We start from the raw sequence: 20852 nt of genomic DNA, 5'->3' as shown, positions 1-20852 counted from the left end.
CATTACTTTGCCAAGATAAGTCCGTCTAGTCAAAGCTATGGTTTTTCCAGTAGTCATGTTTGGATGTGAGAGCTGGACTATAAAGAAAGCTGAGTGTCAAAGAATTGATGCTTTTGAACTGTGGTGTTGGGGAAGACTCCTGAGAGTCCCTTGGACTGCAAGGAGAACCAACCAGTCCATCCTAAAGGAAATCAGTCCTGAGTATTCATTGGAAGGACTGATGTTGAAGCTGATACTCCAATACTTTGGCCACCTGACGTGAAGAACTGACTCACTGGAAAAGACCCTGATGCTGGAAAAGATTGAATGTGGGATGAGAAGGGGACGACAGAGAATGAGATGATTGGATGGCATCACTGACTCAATGGACATGAATTTGAGTAAACTCTGGGAGTTGGTGATCGATACTGAGGCCTGGCATGATGCAGTCCATGGAGTTGCAAGGAGTTGGACATGACTGAGCAACTGAACTGAACTGAACTAACTGAAGGATCTTGATAACATTTTATAAATAAATAACCACTGTGAATATATGGGAAAAGTCAATATTTTAAAGAATGTTATTGGAACAGATAAAAATGTTATATTCAATATGAGGAAAAGCAATTTTGCAAATTCTATAAAATTGTATTATCTATAAAATTGAATAAATTATAAGAGACCAAAGACATTTTGTGTAAAGATATCTATTTACTTTGTCAAATTAGATATTCACATTTAATCACAATACTTAAAGCTCTATTTGCATATTTGCTTAGATTCCAGATATAAAGCTAAATAATTGATCGAAAGAGGGGGAGAGGTATTTTGTGCTGACAAGACATGTATGAAAGAGAAATACTCATCTCATGGCTCATAGCCCTTGGAAGCTTTCCCTGTGGGTAGAGGAGAGCTGAAAAATCCCAGGTGTACTTAATTCCAGATTCCTCTAGTCAATGAACTGGAATCAACAATCCTCCAAATAAGAAAAACGGTTAGGTAACTGTGGCTCGTTCAGTGAACCTTTTCATTTTCATATAAAGTAGGCACAGAACACATACAGCCTAGGAACTATTAAGTGTGAGACCTGGAGAGCGATAGGAAGGTCTCAGTTAAACCCCCATATCTGTAGCTATGATGTGAGCTCTACCACGATGAGGCAGATGATTTCTTCTGTGATGAGAAAGCAGATCTGTCATAACAGTAATATTATCATTAATGAGTATCTGTCACGAGTTAATCACTAGATCAGTAACTCCAGACTTATGAAAGCATAATACAAATACACATGCACATAATATAAATATTTATTTATTAATAGAATCTTTACAAAATAGCTGAAAAAAAGAGACACAACATTTCTGAATGGAGAAGAATTTAGATTTGGTAACTTCAGGATGTCATTGAAAGAAAATTTCACACCCTTTTATTCAAGAGATTTAGCTGTGATCCTCATAAGTGAAAGGGGAAACCAGAAGTAAATGATGTTAAAAGTTCCCAACATCTGAGGGAGTGCATGAGGATGGCTCACATTTCTCCTTAGTTTGAATCTCTTCCCACTAACCTTCTTAGAGCCCACTTAACTTCTTTATTTCTCAAGGTGTAGATCAAAGGATTAAGTGAGGGTGTCACTACAGTGTAGAAGAGGGTGAGGAATTTACTGTAATTCTGGGTGTATTTGCTCTTGGGTTGAATGTAAATGGAAGTTAGAGTCCCAAAAAACAAAACCACAACAATTAGGTGGGACCCACAAGTCCCAAATGCTTTCCTCCTGCCTTCAGCGGATTTTATCTTCAGCACAGTCCTAACAATGCAGCCATAGGAGACCAGAATAAGCCCCAGAGGTATCACCACATAGAGAACAGAAGCTATGGAGAGCTCATTTTCCAGGAAGGTTGTGTTCACACAGGCAATCTTAATCAGGGCAGGCTCCTCGCACATGAAATCATCCATCATGTGATGGCTGCAAAGAGGCAATTGGAAAACAAGGATGGTCTGAACCGTGGACTCAACAAAACCACTGATCCAGGCCAGAGCTGCTAGCTGCCGGAGAAGCTTTGGGTGCATGATGACTCCATAGTGGAGGGGTCGACAGATAGCACTGAAGCGGTCATAGGCCATAACAGTCAGCAGGATGCACTCTGTGGAGCCCAGCCCCAAAGCAACAAACAGCTGGATCACACAACCAGTATAGCTAATGGTCTTGTCAGGCCCCTTGAGATTCCAAAGCATTTGTGGGACAATACTGGTGGTAAAACAGAGGTCCAGGAAGGAGAGATTGGAGAGGAAGAAGTACATGGGCGTGTGGAGTTTGGGGTTAAAGTACGAGACCAGTATGATCGTTGTGTTCCCCATCAGTGTCAGAATGTATATGATAGAAATGACGAGAAGGAGAACCATCTCCAGGTGGGGCTGGTCAGAAAAGCCCAGTAGGATGAAACCTGCCAGAGTGCTAGCATTTGTTCTTTTCATTGCTTAATTGTGAGTCACCATTCTTGATCATCCTATATTCTTCCTGTGGGAAAGAAAGTCAGATATCATAACCAAAAATATATAACAAACTAAGTATAATGAGCACTTTGACACGGATTTTTTTTATACAGAGAAATAGCAAAGTAAAATTATGCAAAATAAATAGTATAATAGGTTGTCTTGTTACAAAGAGACACACAGAGTCTGAAAGCACCAAAAGCATTGCAAGGAAATATATAAACATAGAATAGACTTTAGAGAATAACCCAGAACAGCTGTGAGAGGTATCCAAAATTCTCTGAAGACAAAATATATGGGCCATCAACATGCATAGTGTGAAAAACCAAAGAAATGGAAAGTAAGATGACTGTTACACATATACATACATGATAGATGACAGATAAAAAATATTGAGGAATACACTGGGTAGGCAATAGTCTGAGAAAAAAGGCATATAGAATTCAAAACATGGAGCAAAATAGGAATTGTTAGAATTTTCAAAAAAAAAGTGTTAGACATAATTACATTAGCATTCATTGTTTTTCTGTGAAGCAAATAATTGCTGATCTAGTACGTATGGAGGAAAACTTCTAAAATCTCCCCTTTTGAGTCATAGTTCTGCTATTTTGTGAGTATGCTCTCCAGGAAATTCTATTTACAATCCCCAGTAAGCAACCTCTACCCTATCTGACATGAATACTTCACATGCATTAATGTAGTTTTATTACATGAGTACATGAATTCAGCCACTAATGCAATCCAATGACCTTCCCTCAAGTAAGTTATGTTGAATTTATCAGTGTCTTTACACTATTAACTTGCAAAGATTAAGAAACACAAGTATGAAAATTTGTACTTCTGAATGGTCAATTTTGAAGTATTCAAACTGGTACAGTAATTTATCTTGGAGACTGAATCTAAACAAGTTGCTTAAAAACAACTGAATAAACAACAAAACCATTCAATGACAATTACTGATCTCCACTTAAGTATTCTAGCAAGAAAATTAAACTTACTTCTAAGAATTCCTCTCCTTTATAACACCTCTCAGGCAATTATTGCTCAGTCCAGTTTAGAGAGAATAAGTGGCTCATTTTCTTTGACATCCATAGGAATAATCAGTTGCATCTTAAATTTTGGCCAAGACAAAACTTTCATGTGTTCTGCATAGAGGATGATAATTATTTCCAGAACTATAGCAAAAGAAGGACACTGATCTTGGTGGTCGCACTGGTTAGCATTTTTCTATCTGTCCACGCATATTGGTGGTAAAATTAAAACCCCGAGTGTTATGATGCACCAAAATTGACATTGACCTTACCTCGCTTCCTCTGTTATTCAGTAAGTGTAAAACAACTATGCTTTTGAAAGATCCAACATCTTCTGGGGAAAAGACAGCAGGTGAGTGGCCTCACTTTGCTTGATGTAACTCTATAATGTAACACTATTTACTTGTGTATTTATGTTACAAGAAAAACCAACCATTTCCAAGCAGACACCACACTGAAACTGCTCTTGTTCCCTTTCACGTTTCTGTTCTTAATCAACATGAGAATAAAAAGATTTATATCTGCAAAGAGATGAAGCTAGGAAGTATTCCATAATTAAGAATAAATGTCAGTTTATACATGAAAAACTGCTTTTGGTCACTGCTAAAGGCAAGTAGCTCTGGATTTCCTCAACTTTTAAAATTGATTTTCTTTTTTTCCCCCACTTAAACAGCAAAGTACTACTTTCCAGAAGGAATGGCAATCCAGCTGTGGAGATTCTTGGGTATTTTGATGAGAAGTTCAATCATGATCACAGATCTAGGACAAGCAGTGGAGGAACCCCACATGTGCAGTTTGTTGGCTCCCTTTTTCCTGTAATCTCGTGGTTCAAGTCTCTTCAGTTGGATGGTGGTTAGCTTGCTTACTTTGCACACACCTGGAGCTCTTTCCAGGCAACTTCCCATCATTATAATAGAGAGGAAGACATTCCCTGGAGAGAGCAGAGCCATGGAGACTGTGCTTCTGTTGCTACTGAAAGATAATCAATTGCACACCACCTTCTAAACACACATGTGCAAAATTGTCAATGTTATTTAGACAGTATCTTAAAACTTTTACTTTTTGAAATTAATTCATTAAAATTGTTATTAGTTATACTTAGTTTTGAACATAATATGGAGACATGCATACATCTGGACATATGTGCTTGAAGTTTACACACAATTAATGGAGATCTAAGAATAGATCTATAGACTTCTGGATAAGAGGAAATCTTGGGGGAAGAAGTGGAGTCTAGTATCTAGTGCAAAAGGGGAGAGACTATTGCAAATTCATGAACTCTTCTAGAAGTGGCTAAAAATAAAGTTTTTTTATATTAGAAAATATTTATGCTACACACATAGCATTTAACAATAGCATTTTTTAAATAGTTCCTTTTAAAACCCCTGGTGTACTTCCTGCTTTGTGTGAAATGATCCACTGGGTGCAGTTTACTTTTACAATGGATATAAGTATATGTGTAGAATAATACATGCATATAATCTGAAAATAAAGTTCGTATACTGAAGTTGTCTATCCAAAAATTCAACCTAGTAAATTTGAAGATCTAATTGGTTTTATCGAATGAGTCATGAATTGGGCAGCATCCCATTTATCAAGTGGAGAAGAGCTGTACAAAACAGGAGAAATTTATATGCCGAAGGGGAAAGAGTGGATTGTTTCAGGCTTAGGTCACTTGCGTGTGAGGAATGGTCTGGGTCTATGTGTCAGGTTACCTCACTGGTGCTGACTAGAAAATTGCAGACTGATTAAAGACTACATCGCTTGGAGATGGTGTATTTAAATTAGGTACTTGGTCTTGGTTTGCTGAAGTGGTCTCAGAACAGCTGACTCCATTTGGGGCTTTTTGTTTCTTTTTTCAGTTCAGTTCAGTTCAGTTTGGTTGCTTAGTTGTGTCCGACTCTTTGCAAGCTCATGAACTGCAGTACGCCAGGCCTCCCCTCCATCACAAATACGCGGAGCCTGCTCAAACTCATGGTCATCAAGTCGGCTTACCAACCATCTCATCCTCTGTCATCTGCTTCTCCTCCTGCCTTTAACCTTTCCCAGCATCAGGGTTTTCCAAGAGTCAGTTCTTCGTATCAGGTGGCCAAAGTATTGGGAGTTTCCACTTCAGCATCAGTCCTTCCAATGAATATTGAGGACTGATTTCCTTTAGGTTTGACTACTTTGATCTCCGTGCCGTCCAAGGGACTCTCAAGAGTCTTCTCCAACACCACAGTTCAAAAGAATCAATTCTTCTGCACTCAGCTTTCTTTACAGTCCAACTCTCACATCCATGCATGACTACTGGAAAAGCCAGAGCTTGACTAGACAGACCTTTGTCAGCAGAGTATGTCTCTGGCTTTTAACATGTTATCTAGGTTGGTCATAGATTTTCTTCCAAGGAGCAAGCATCTTTTATTTTCATGATTGCAGCCACTGTCCGTAATGATTCTGGAGCCCAAGAAAATAAAGTCTGTCACTGTTTCCATTGTTTCCCCACCTATTTGCCATGAAGTGATGGGCCAGATGCCATGATCTTAGTTTTCAGCCAAATTTTTCACTCTCCCCTTTCACTTTCATCAAGAGGCTCTTTAGTTCTTCTTTGCTTTCTGCCTTAAGGGTCGTGTCATCTACATGTGTGAGATTATTGATATTTTTTAATATATTTTTTCTTTTTTAAATCAAGTAAAAGTCTAAGTAGCACAAAATTTGATTCTCCGTATTCTTAACTCCTGTCTTTCATGACATTCATCTTATGTTCAATAGTAGACACCCAGCTGTTTCTGAATATTTTTTCCTTTCATTAAATTTATGGAAATTACATCATATACTTCTCAAAGTCCAACTTAAATCTCATCTTTCACAAATGTGTCTTTCATGTTCTAATTAATGAAAGTATGAGAAACAGAGATCTTTTAGGGAATTAAATTATTTTATCTAGGGGAGCGAGAGTGTAATAGAAAATGACAAGAAATACACTTGAAAGATTTAAAAAAGTACCATATCACAAAGGAATTGATACATATTATGCTAAGGAAGTTGGACTTCCTATGATCCCTAGGAGAGTATTTAATCTTAGATAAGATCATCGACTCCAGATTCAGATCAACTTAGATTCTAATTCCTCGGGCAAGTTGTTGAACTTCTAGAAGGTAAATTTTTCAAATCAATAGTGAGTGGAATAACAGTCAGGTCCTAGGGTGGTAGGGGATAAGTGAGTTACCACATGTAACATACTTGGCAGAGTACCTGGCACCTAGCAAAACTCAGTCCATGTTTACCCATTGATAGATTAGCAGTGAGACTACTCATGGGGTGTGGTTAAAACACAACAATATTTTTACTCCTTTATTCATCTTGCCTGTACCATGTAGCAGTTCTTTCCTTGGTCCTGGTTTATAGCTTCAGAGTGTGCTGTAACATTTTTGGTCATTTACAAATGGTAAAAGTGGCCACTTTTAGTAATAGAGTATTCTCACATGTCCACTGTTGAGTGACAGTTAATTTATATGTAAAGATTCTGTGTGTCCTGAGCTTCAGCCTGTTCCCGTCTGAGACCTTGCAGTGGGGATCTGGTTGAGCTGAGTCCCTGCTTTCCACCTTGTGATGTTCCCCTGTGCCTCTAGCTTAATAAGCACAATTTCAGAACTTGCCAGGGCAAACCCGTGCAGAGGGAAAAGGAGACATTAGGCAGGAAAGTTTAGTTGACTAAACAGATGAAACAAAATTGGCATTACATTGATCATTTTAAAGTGCTTGCTAACATACACAGGTTTATTTTAAATTATTCTATATCCATTTTCCATATTTGAAATTTTTACACGTTAAGAGCACTAATACCTTGTTCACTGTGTTACTGACTTCTGGTCCCATTTGGTTTTTTTTTTTTAAGACAAAATGCTCTTACGCTTTTAAAGTTATGAAATGTATTCATTTATTATTCAATATATGTCAAATTTTTTATAAATGTCCTGTGTGTGCCTGAAAAATTTTGTATGTCTTCATGCCTTCAGTGCTTTCACTACATTAATTTTGTAATTTTTGCTATGCCGTTTATACTTTCTATATCCTGATTCATTTATGTTCGTATATCTTTTCTACCAGTTATCCATTCAATTCTGGCTGTGAATTTGCCTATTTCCTTTCTTACATGTTAGGTTTTGCTTTATATTTTAAAGTTATTTGATAGAAAGCATTTTATTTTATTATTATTTTTTAAAATATTTGTTTTTTTTTAATTTTTAAATTTTTATTAGTTGGAGGCTAATTACTTTACAACATTGCAGTGGTTTTTGTCATACATTGAAATGAATTAGCCATGGATTTACATGTATTCCCCAACCTGGTAGAAAGCATTTTAATTAAAGATTATTCTAGCTTTCAAGTTAACTAAATAGTTTACATTATGCAATGTCTCCCCTTCTTCCTAATAATAGTTCTTCCCTTAAAGGCTACCCTGTTTGATACCAGTAAGATCATGCCAGTCTTCTTTATTGGCTAGTATTCACATGGTATGCCTTTTCTGTATTTTTACAGTGCATTTCTTATAGACTTGTCTTATTTTTTAAATTACTCTACTACATACAAAAGGAATATATGGAAAGTATTAATGTTCTATCCTAGTGTGGGCATAAGGATATCATTTTCAATAGCTTTAAAAATTTTATTGTATAATTAAAATTATAAGATTTTAAATGATTTGCGTAATCTTATTGCTTAGTAAGCATTTGCCTGTCCTAATCAATCAGTGAAGTAATTTGATTTGACTCTAACCAGTTTTAATCATTAATGTCAATAAAATTTTATCTTATGAACAGAGATATAGAAAGTTCACTTAGATGCCACTTGTTAACCTTATCAATGCCTCCTAACTAGATCATTTATTTTCTTCTCTAATATAGTTGCTATTCTTTACTAATTTATTCAAATTAATATATCCAGATAGAATTATTTATCTTTGTTAAAATGATTCCAAGGGTTTAATCTCTATTAAAAGAATTAATTTTTTGGCAGCAGCACACAGCATTTGGGAAACTAGTTCCCCAAAAACGGATCAAACCATGCCTCCTGCTTTGGAAGCACGCAGTCTTAACCACTGGACCACCAGGGAAATCCCTATTTAAGAAAACAACAGACTACATTTATAAAACCAAAGCATGTTGTAAGTATATCTAAGCAGGCTCCAGAATTAAAGCCAATAAACTATTGATAATATTTTATAAAAAAATAGCTATGTGGATATGTGTAAATTAAGGTCAACATTTTCAAACTGAACATATTACCAAGGTTATAAAGTATGTTATTAGAATAGATAAAACTTTATATTAAATACAAAGAGAATTATTTTATAAAGTTATGATATCCATAAAAGGGAATAACATATAGGAGGCCAAATACATGTCTTGGTAAAGAAATCTATATATGGTGACAAATATAGATATTTAGATTAAATGACAATACTTAAAATTCTAATACATATTTGCTTAGATTCCAGATAGAGAGTTAAAGAATTGATCAAAAGAGATTAAGAGCCATTATGTGAGGACAAGAGATGTATAAATGAGAAATACTCTGTCTCATGGTTCCTATCTCTTCGAAGCTTTCTCTGTGGGTGGGAGAGATCAGAAATACCCTGGATTTACTTAGTCCCAGATGCCTCTAGTAAATGAACAAGAATCAAGAATCCCACTGAAAGAAAAACTGTTAGGTAATTGTAGGTTTTCCAGTGGACTTTTATGCTTGTTTGTAAACAATGGAGAGAAGAGTTACGGCCTGTGGAACTATTGAATGAGAGATCTGGAAAACAATAGAAAGTTCTCAAGAAAGTTCTATCTCTATGAGGCAGGTGATTTCTTCTGTGATGAGAAAATAGATCTGTCATGAACATATCTGCCCTGCCATTAGTTAATCCCTAGAGCAATAATTCCAGGATTTGTAAAATTATAATATGTATACATATGCACCACTATAAATATTTATTTATTTATTCATAGAATCTTCAGAAAACAGCCAAAAGAAAAAAGAGACATAACATTTCTGGAAAGGAATATGAGAAGGATATAGAGTAGGCAACTTCAGGATGTCATTGAAAGAAAATTTCATACCATTTTATTCAGGAGATTTAGCTGTGATCTTTACAAACAAAAGGAAAAACCAAACCTAGATGATGCTAAAAATCCTTAATATCTGAGGGATTGCATGAGGATATTTCACATTTCTCCCTAACTTGAGTCTCTTCCCAGCAACCTTTGTAGCGCCCACTTAGCTTCTTTGTTTCTCAAGGTGTAGATCAAAGGATTAAGTGAGGGTGTCACTACAGTGTAGAAGAGGGTGAGGAATTTACTGTAATTCTGGGTGTATTTGCTCTTGGGTTGAATGTAAATGGAAGTTAGAGTCCCAAAAAACAAAACCACAACAATTAGGTGGGACCCACAAGTCCCAAATGCTTTCCTCCTGCCTTCAGTGGATTTTATCTTCAGCACAGTCCTAACAATGCAGCCATAGGAGACCAGAATAAGCCCCAGAGGTATCACCACATAGAGAACAGAAGCTATGGAGAGCTCATTTTCCAGGAAGGTTGTGTTCACACAGGCAATCTTAATCAGGGCAGGCTCCTCGCACATGAAATCATTCACCATGTGATGGCTGCAGAGAGGCAACTGGAATACAAGGACGGTCTGAACCGTGGACCCCGCAAAACCACTGATCCAGGCCAGGGCTGCTAGTTGCCGGAGAAGCTTTGGGTGCATGATGACTCCATAGTGGAGGGGTCGACAGATAGCACTGAAGCGGTCATAGGCCATAACAGTCAGCAGGATGCACTCTGTGGAACCCAGCCCCAAAGCAACAAACAGCTGGATCACACAACCAGTGTAGCTAATGGTCTTGTCAGGCCCCTTGAGATTCCAAAGCATTTGTGGGACAACACTGGTGGTAAAACAGAGGTCCAGAAAGGAGAGATTGGAGAGGAAGAAATACATGGGCGTGTGGAGTTTGGGGCTAAAGTACGAGACCAGTATGATCGCTGTGTTCCCCATCAGTGTCAGAATGTATATGATAGAGACAACGAGAAGGAGAACCATCTCCAGGTGGGGCTGGTCAGAAAAGCCCAGTAGGATGAAACCTTCCAGAGTGCTAGCATTTGTTCTTTTCATTGCTTAATTGTGAGTCACCATTCTTGGTCATTTTTATTTTCTTCCTGTGGGAAGAAAATCAGATATTAAAGTTAGTGGAAAAATAACTAACTGAGTAAAGTGAACATTTTGGCACTGATATTTATATAGAGAAAGAACAGGCAAAATAAAATTGTGCAAAATAAAAAATGTAACATGTTGACTTCTTATACAGAAAGAAATATACAACGTCATGAAAACACCAATGCTTTAAAAAATTTATGACAAAGACCACTACAATATTGTAAAGTAATTAGCCTCCAACTAACAACAACAACAACAACAACAAATATATATATATATATATATATTAGAATTGGACATATACAAAAGCAGGTTTTAGATGTATCCCAAATTCTCTGAAGATAAAATATGCAGGCCATTAATGTGCATAGTGTGAAAACCAAAGAAATTGAAAGAAAGATGATGGTTACACATATGGATAAATGATAGATAATAGAAAAGATAAGTTGACAAATACATTGAGAGAGCAAGAGTCTAACAGGATACACAGAACTGGAGACCTAAAGACAAATTAAGAAGAGTTAGAATTTTCACATTGCAAGTGTTAGATATGGTTATCATGAATATTCATTCTTTTTCTGTGAAGCAAATAATTATTAACCTGATAATAGTGTTAAAGGAAACTTCTGTGATCTCCCTAATTGAGTCACTAGTCTGACAACTTTCTAGAGAGTAATACTTTCTAGTATTTACTTTATAGAGAGTAAACACTGCTCTCTAGAAAAGTCCACTTTACAGTCCCTAAAATAGCAAACTCTTGCCCCTAGAAGCCCCTCAGTTCACATACTTTAATGTCATTTTATTACAAGAGTATACGAATTCAGCCACCTAATGCAATGTGTTGACTTCATTACAAGTAAATTATGTAGAACTTACCCGTGTTTTTTAAACCATTAATTTGCAAAGATTAAGGCATATAGTTATGAAAATTTGTGGTTCTGAATGGTCAGTTCAGAGATCTCCAAAATGGTTGTAGTCATTTACTTGTGATATCAACTCTAAACTAATCTCTTACAAACAAAGTAATAAAAAACAACAATAAACCCTCCATTGAAAATTTCTGGGTTTCCCTTAAATATCTCCACTAGAAAATAAAACTTACTTCCAAGGACCCGTGGCCATTACAGCTACTGTCAAGCAATTATTGCATAGTCCAGTTTAGAGAGAATGAGTGGCTTATTGACATCCAAGGTAAAAATCAGCTAAATTTTAAATTTTTGCCAAGACTAAACTATCATGTAATTTGAGTAGAGTATGATTGTTTTTCCAGAATTAGAGCAAAAGGAAGTAACTGACCCTAGTGGTCACATTGGTTAGCATCTATCTGCCCATGCATTTTGGTGGGAAAATTAAAACCCTGAATTAAAATTAATACTAGATACACTAAAATTGACATTGAACTCTTCTGGCTAACTTTGACTCTACTACTCAGTAAGGAATAAAATAACTGTATTGTTGAAATATTCAATGACTCCTGGAAAAATGTCAGCACATGAGTGGCCTCATTTTGCTTGATGTAATTCTAAATTTTCACAATTTTTTTCTTGTGCATTTATGTTGCAAGAATAACCAATATTTTCCAAGCAAGCCACACTGAACCTGTTCTCTCTTTCATATTCCTGTTGTTCATCAAGGTGAGAATATGGGGATTTACATCTGCAAAGAGGAGAAGGTAGTCAATTATTCATCATTAGTCAGTGTTGGGCTGCACATTTAAAAAGCTACTTACATTCACTGCAGAAGGCAGGTAGCTCTAGATTTCTTCAACTTTTAAAATGAATTTTCCTTTTTTCCACTTTTTAATTTATTTTTTAATATACGTGCTGCCAAAGTGAGCACTTTCCCTTGTTTCCAAAAACAACAGAGAGTACGTTCTACCTTCTGGAGAGAATGGCAATCCAGGGTAGAGGTTCTTGGGGGTTTTGATGAAAAGTTCAGTTGTGATCACAGATCTAGGATAGGCAGCAGAGGAACCCCATGTGGGCAGTAAACTCAAGTCCCTCCTGTTATCTCATGCTCCTGTAATCCCAAACCCCTCTAATCTGAAGCTCTCTTCAGATGGATGGTGGTTAGCTTGTTTACTCAGCACAAATGTCTTGAGTTTTTCTTCCCAGGTAACTTTCCACCACTATATTAAAGAGAGAGACAGGCCCCTGGAGAGAGAAGAGCCACAGAGACTTGTGCTCCTGTTGTCAGTGGAAGATAATCAATTGCATAATGCCTTGTAAACACACGCGTGCATGTACACAGGCATTTTGCTGTAAGGTATTCAAAACAGATACTTTCATGTTGTCATAGTGTACTGGATAACAGATAGAAAGGACCATTGAAATTCCATCTGTGAGAACACCCTTTAGTTCTACACATAACAAAGTTTCTGGAGCCTGTTAAAGTCTTTCACCTACTTTCTATTACATGCTATTAAATATAGCTAGGTAATAATGTGTCAATATTATTTGGATAGTTCCTTAAAAGATTTTTTATTGAAGTATAGTTGAGTTACAATGTTTTCTTTTTCAGGTGTATATCAAATTGATCCAACTTTATACATATATAGTTTTTATATTTTTGTATGTTTAATATATATTTATATATGATTTATGATGTTTAGCTGCTAAGTTGTGTCCAACTCTTTTGCAACTTCATGGACTGATGTCCACCAGGCTCCTCTGTCCATGGAATTTTCCAGGCAAGAAAACTGGAGTGGGTAGCCATTTCCTTCTCCAGGGGATCTTCCTGACCCAAAGATTGAATTCATGTCTCCTATATTGGTAGGCAGATTCTTAATGCTGAGCCACCCTGATGAAGCCCCATATATAACTTATATGTACATCTACATTCTTTTAATATTCTTTTCCATTACATATCATCACCAGCTATTGAATATCAGTCCATGTGCTCTATAGGGACTGATATTCAGTATCCTTTTTAATTTACTTTATAGTACTACACAGTAGTGTTTTTCTGTTAACCTAAACTTTTCATTCATTCCTCATTGAAATTTTAATTCATTAAAGTTTTTGTTAGAGAACCTTAGTTTTGTACATATGCATGCCACAGAATCTTTTAAGGAATAGTTAAAAATAAAGCCTTTGTGGGAGAACTGGTCAACCACTTGTAAAAGGATGAAACTAGAACACTTTCTAACACCATACACAAAAAGAAATTCAAAATGGATTAAAGGTCTAAATGTACACCTGTGGCTGATTCATGGCAATATATGGCAAAACCACTACAATATTGTAAAGTAATTAGCCTCCAATTAAAATGAATAAATTTGTTTTAAAAAAGTATTTTTTTTTAAAGTCTTTGTATCAAAAATGAATTATGCTCTACACACAGCAGGATAATCTTAAGGAATTCCCAATATTATTCTATAGTTGTCTCTTAAGTATATGGTGTATATCAGGTTTTGTTTAAAATAATCCATTCAGGTACAATTTATATTTTACAAAAATTATAAATAGATGGATAAAATATAAGATATAAATATATACATCTAATTTCAAAAAATTGCAGTGTTCATGTATTGGAATTGTCTGTAAAAGTTTCTGATGAGGTCGGGCTTCCCTGGTAGCTCAGGCAGTAAAGAATCTGCCTGCAATGCAGGAGATGCGGGTTCGGTCCCTGGGTTGGAAAGATCCCCCAGAGAAGGGAATGACAACCCACTCCAATATTCTTGCCTGGAGACTCTCATGGACCGAGGTGCTCGGTGATCTACAGTCCATGGGGTCTCAAAGAGTCTGACACATCTTAGCGACTAATGCTCACATAATAGTAAACCTTAGAAAAAACTGATATGTAGACTATCTCGTAATTTTCCTTCCATAACTTTTCTTTCAACTGTAGTGACAAAGTGTGAAAGTGTAGTGCCAAAGAGGGATAACAATATGTGCTAGGTGTGCTGGTCCTGGGTTTGTTCGCCCTCAAATGCTCTCATCGTCCCTTTCCATCACTGTTCTGTATTCCAGGAGGACTGGGGTCTGAAGGCTGCTTCGTCCAGGTTCCCTATTGACTGCCTTTCACACTGACTGGGAAACACTGACTGGCAGGAGAGCAGAATGAAGAGAAAAGAGAAACCAGGGTCATTCTACCTTCCACTGTGCTGGAGGAGGCTTTTCAAGATGAGGTGGCCATCTCCTCTTTTGGTTCTAGTTCTGTTGGCAAGCTTACCATTTGTCCCTGCTTCCACCAGTTTATCCTGGGCCTTTGGCTTCTTTTGCTTCCTCAAGTCCAGCAGTGGGAGCAGCTGCCAGCTATTTCTAATCTCAAGTTCAACTCTCATTTCACTGTTTTGTGTTCCAGCTACCCCACCACTTGTGTAGCCCACTCATGCATTAAAGTCTCCCTATAGCAAAATATCCAAAACCATTTGTAACTGGCCCACACTCTGGACTCTGTACACTCTTCTTCCAGAAAGTATACTTCTTAGGAAATAGTCCAATTCTAATCATGTTCTGGTGACAAAATCTATTTTCTATGAAATAGTCTTACAAATTTGCACAGCAGATAACGCCCTACTCCAAAGCAATGAATTTTTTTTTCCATTTATTTTTATTAGTTGGAGGCTAATTACTTTACATCATTGCAGTGGTTTTTGTCATACATTGAAATGAATCAGCCATGGATTTACATGTATTCCCCATCCTGGTCCCCCCTCCCACCTCCCTCTCCACCCAATCCCTCTAGGTCTTCCCAGTGCACCAGGTCCGAGCACTTGTCTCATGCATCCAACCTGGTCTGGTGATCTGTTTCACCCTAGATAATATACATGTTTCGATGCTGTTCTCTTGAAACATCCCACCCTCACCTTCTCTCACAGAGTCCGAAAGTCTGTTCTATACATCTGTGTCTCTTTTTCTGTTTTGCATATAGGGTTATCATTACCATCTTTCTATATTCCATATATATGTGTTAGTATACTGTAATGGTCTTGATCTTTCTGGCTTACTTCGCTCTGTATAATGGGCTCCAGTTTCATCCATCTCATTAGAACTGATTCAAATGAATTCTTTTTAATGGCTGAGTAATATTCCACGGTGTATATGTACCACAGCTTCCTTATCCATTTGTCTGCTTATGGGCATCTAGGTTGCTTCCATGTCTTGGCTATTATAAACAGTGCTGTGATGAATATTGGGGTGCACGTGTCTCTTTCAGATCTGGTTTCCTCAGTGTGTATGCCCAGAAGTGGGATTGCTGGGTCATGTGGCAGTTCTATTTCCAGTTTTTTAAGAAATCTCCACACTGTTTTCCATAGCGGCTGTACTAGTTTGCATTCCCACCAACAGTGTAAGAGGGTTCCCTTTTCTCCACACCCTCTCCAGCATTTATTGCTTGTAGACTTTTGGATAGCAGCCATCCTGACTGGCGTATAATGGTACCTCATTGTGGTTTTGATTTGCATTTCTCTGATAATGAGTGATGTTGAGCATCTTTTCGTGTGTTTTTTAGCCATCTGTATGTCTTCCATGGAGAAATGTCTGTTTAGTTCTTTGGCCCATTTTTTGATTGGGTCATTTATTTTTCTGGAGTTGAGCTGGAGGAGTTGCTTGTATATTTTTGAGATTAATCCTTTGTCTGTTGCTTCGTTTGCTATTATTTTCTCCCAATCTGAGGGCTGTCTTTTCACCTTGCTTATAGTTTCCTTTGTTGTGCAAAAGTTTTTAAGTTTCATTAGGTCCCATTTGCTTATTTTTGCTTTTGTTTCTAATATTCTTGGATGTGGGTCATAGAGGATCCTGCTGTGATTTATGTCGGAGAGTGTTTTGCCTATGTTCACCTCTAGGAGTTTTATAACTTGGTGCATTCTTATAACAAAGTATTATTCAGGCACTGCTCTTAAGGTTAATATTTATTGACATTGAAAAATATTTTATTTGTTAATGAAGATAATTGATTACAAATGAGAAACAAGTCTCACTTATCCAATTATGTAACTAAACCCTAATAGCAAAGACAGTGCTTTTCTTTTCTTTTCTTCACCCACAGAAAAGAATATAAGAATGCACACGCTTGAGGGGCTGGGGTGAAGGTGACAGAGTTTGTCTATGATATTGCCTGGCTGGAGATAAAGCAAATGTCCAGTTGAGGAATGCCTTCCTTTACACTTCTCCCTTGAGAAAACTCTGTTCTAGACACTAAACTCCATGTTAATTAGCAACTTGGAGTTACAGATCCCTGAGGTCTTGAACATCTATCTCCTATGTACTTCTCAGTTTTTCCTAATTTGATTTTCTCGAAGGACTTCTGCTCAAGAACTCTTTACTTCTGCTGAGTTCATTGGTATTGGGCAGTGAGAGCCACTTCAGTAAAGCAATTGTAACCTGCTTCAATCATGTTGCCCATCTTCTTTTCTGCATGCTGACAAAGATATAAGGCAGAAGGAGGATGACCTAGATGACAGAAGAAACCCCTCTTAGTTTCTTTCATCACCACCTCTCTCTCCCTCTTGAGTGGCCTCCAGGTACATTAGCCAGCATGCACTGACTCAGCAACTTTAAAGACTCACTTTGTCTCTCCTCCAGATTCCCTTTCAGGAGTCCTTCCTCTACATATCTATGCCAAATATAATCATTTTTCATACCGCAAAAATAATCAAAAAAGGGCATGGCAAAAAGAAAGTTCTTGAACTTTTTGCCCTAAGGAAAAAGATATTCCTCCAGATATTTCTTCTGTTTGACAGTAGTTAAACTCTGGATATAAGCTAAATGTTCTTCAGTGGAAAAATGGATAAAGAAAGTGAGATTATGTATCTATCTGGTACAGCCATGAGAAAGAAGGAGATCCTGCCATTTGCTACAACCTGTATGAAAATACTATATGGTACCACTTAAGTGCTGAATTAAAAAAAGACAAAGAGAGAAACAGAAAATAGAGACTAGAATAGTGGGTTCCAGAGACTAGGGGGAGGGGTATATGGAACAAGGTAAGTGAAAGGATAAAAATTTTCAGTTATAAGAGTAAGTACTGAGGCGCTAATGTGCGACATGGTGACTTTAGTTACTAACATGATATTGTAGACTTGAAGGTTGCTGAAAGTAGATCATAAGCATTCTCACCTCACACAGAGAAAAGAGTTAACCAATGTTATCTGTGTGAGGTGATGAATATATTAATTTTCTTGATCTTTGTAATCATTCTGCAATATATACGTAAAGCATGTTATCATGTTGTACACTTTAAACACATATAATTACATTGCTCAACTTTCTTCAATAACATTAAAAAAATAAAAATTTGTAAGTGTGTTTATTTCACTTAAGATGCAATGTTACTTTTAAAAGTATATACACACCTGGATAAGCTTATAAATTCAGCTTTCATTATTCCTAACTGTTTCAACAAGATACTGATTTTAGAGCATAAAGGGGACTTCCCAGGTGGTGCAGAGGTAAACAATCTGCCTACCAATTCAGGAGATGTGGATTTGGTCCCTGAATTGGGAAGATGCCCTGAAGAAGGAATGGCAACCCACTGCAGTATTCTTGCATGGAGAATCCCATGGACAGAGAATCATGGCTAGTTACAGTCCATGGGGTTGCAAAGAGTTGGACATGACTGAGCATGCATGCTTGATAAGAGCATAAAATTTGGGGACACAGAAGACAATACTGTAGAAAAATAGTAAATGAAGAGGTATGGTGAAATATAATCTGACTGATTCTGTTCTGCAGAATGCAAAATTGATGACAAAGACATATTTTGCCTTTTCATGATGTTACCAAATGCCAATTCCTTGTCTTTAACTTAGTGGGTGTGTGTAAGTGACTGTTTACCTTATTATTTTTTTTATCTGAAGACATTTTATCAAAAACTGAACAAACTGCACACCTGAGTTTGTGCATCCATTTTTATGTGCATGTATCCCAAATATCTTTTTTTCATCAACTTTGAGGTATAAAAACTTGTGGTCAGTTGCTAAATAGCTTCCAAAATTATTTAGCTTTCCTCTCTGCTGAAATTCACCTATGTCTGACCCTACACACACTCTGATCAAATATTTAGTTACAAGAAACATTATCAGAACTTGCTTTGTCTTTGAGTATCAAAAGGCACAAAATATGTTCCATTTATTTTTCTGGTCTACTGACTCAACTGTTATTCATTATTTTTGCATTGTAATTTCTGTGGAAACAAACAAAGATCACTCACAATTCCTTTCATACTAGGTGCTTAAATTTGCTTCAGTGTTCCTCTCCTCTTTTCCTCCCACTTCTACTAACAGAATTATATAGCCACTCAAACTGAGAGCTTTTCTTTTCTTCTTAGGAAAATTTCCTTTAATAATAATTTTCAACAAATGGGAAAAGAGAATGGGCACACACAAAAAAAGAGGATGGGTCAAATATTTATTGAGCCAAGAAATGATGACACAAAACAATGCCTTTGTTTTTAAGAATGCCTTTTTAATAATTACCATTTTTCCTTCTCTGTGAAAACTGACTAGCTAAGATAATCTGAGTTTACTTCCAATTTCAGAAGTAAATCATAATAATGTTTTTTCCCTCAATTGAATTTTGAGTCCATTTTTCTCTTTTACAGTAACAGACTAACGGAACAAAACAATGAAACATATGGGGGAGAGTTTATTTTGCTTGGATTCTCAGACCAGCCTCAATTGGAGGCCATCCATTTTGTGGTCATTTTGATATCCTATCTTTTGACCCTCCTGGGCAACACAGCCATTATCCTGGTCTCCTGCCTGGACTCCAAACTTCACACACCTATGTATTTCTTCCTCACAAATCTCTCATTTCTTGACCTTTGCTTAGCTACCAGCATCGTCCCCCAGTTATTGTGGAACCGAAGGGACCAGCCAAGACCATCACATCAACAGGCTGTGCCATACAACTCTATGTATCCCTCTCACTGGGTTCCACTGAGTGTGTTCTCCTGACCATCATGGCCTTTGATCCCTATGTAGCAGTCTGCAGACCTCTCAATTACACCAGTATTATGCACCCATCATTTTGTAAGTTCTTAGCAGGAATAGCCTGGCTGTGTGGAGTAGGAAACACTCTTATCCAAGGAACCATCACCCTTCGCCTTCCTCGCTGTGGACATCACCGTGTGCACAACTTCTTATGCGAAGTGCCTGCCATGATCAATTTGGCCTGCATTGACATCCATACAAATGAAGTCCAGCTTTTTGTGACCACATTAGTTCACCTTCTTCTTCCTGTGGCATTGATATTGGTCTCTTATGGATTCATCGTGCAGGCAGTGTCAAAAATTAAGTCATTCCAAGCTTGGCGTAGGGCTCTAGGGACCTGCAGTTCCCATCTGCTGGCAGTGTCCCTCTTCTTTGGGACCAGCTCAGCCATATACATTCAACCAAAGAGATTCTATGGCCATAGCCAGAGGGAGTTCCTTACACTCTTCCACACTGTTGTAACTCCCACCCTCAACCCCCTCATATATACTCTGAGGAACAAGGATGTGAAAGGAGCCTTGAGAAGGATGCTGAGAATAGAACAAAATTCCTAAGGAAAAAGAAAAGGAAACGGTGACTTTTCATTGAGGAAAATTATTGAAGAGACCTAAGATTGAATAACTACTCCCAAGTGACTGCTTACCTTTCTGTCTTACCAACAATATGGCTACTGTGGTTTAGAAAAAAGAAGCACATTTTGATTCTACTTGTATATCTCATGGAACTTCATCTGTGTGTATGTGTGTGTTTTATAAACCTATTCATACTTTCTTCTACTAAATGTCTTTAAAGGGGATATCCCAGAATAGGGAGATTTAGTGATCTACCCAATATGCATGTGCTTACCTATTTGATTAGGGAATTCAATAGTGTTTAATATGAACCAGAAAATGGAAAAGTATATGTTAGCATGAGGTGATTACTGTTGTACTTCTTTTGTAAAAGAGCCCTGGTGTGACACTTTTAAAACAGTCTACCTCGGAATCCCAATTCTTTCAAGAAAAGAAAAAAAAAAACTTGAAAATATGGGCTCTTTTTACAGTAATGTACCAGATTTGTGAATCTATTTAAAAGCTATTAAGGAAGAAAAAGGTTTGCTTTTAAATGAAAACAATAGACATAATTGTTAAATAATTATAGAAGCTACTTAATAATTTAATGAAGTACTAAAACTTAATGTAATCTAATTTCAAATGGACCGAGGGGCCACAGGGCAAAACCTTGTATTGAATCTTA

The 20852-nt window shown here is 37.0% G+C and overlaps 2 protein-coding genes and 1 pseudogene across 2 annotated transcripts; 1 reads left to right on the top strand and 2 right to left on the bottom strand.

Annotated features, from left to right (window-relative positions):
- Nucleotides 1-1518: 1518 nt before the first annotated feature.
- On the bottom strand, nucleotides 1519-2451 carry LOC110133309 (putative olfactory receptor 2B8). Its single transcript, XM_020887126.2, has one exon. It carries the CDS (start codon nucleotides 2449-2451, stop codon nucleotides 1519-1521), a length of 933 nt encoding a protein of 310 aa, XP_020742785.2.
- Nucleotides 2452-9706: 7255 nt separating this feature from the next.
- Nucleotides 9707-10639, bottom strand: LOC139031552 (putative olfactory receptor 2B8). The gene has a single exon (XM_070456952.1). The coding sequence runs from the start codon at nucleotides 10637-10639 to the stop codon at nucleotides 9707-9709; it is 933 nt and encodes a 310-aa protein (XP_070313053.1).
- A 7672-nt stretch (nucleotides 10640-18311) lies between these two features.
- Nucleotides 18312-20227, top strand: LOC139031509 (olfactory receptor 2G3-like; annotated as a pseudogene).
- Nucleotides 20228-20852: the final 625 nt, after the last annotated feature.

Source organism: Odocoileus virginianus, chromosome 27 (assembly GCF_023699985.2).
Source record: "Odocoileus virginianus isolate 20LAN1187 ecotype Illinois chromosome 27, Ovbor_1.2, whole genome shotgun sequence".
Lineage (NCBI taxonomy): Eukaryota > Metazoa > Chordata > Mammalia > Artiodactyla > Cervidae > Odocoileus > Odocoileus virginianus.
This window is presented reverse-complemented; position numbering and strand designations above follow the sequence as displayed.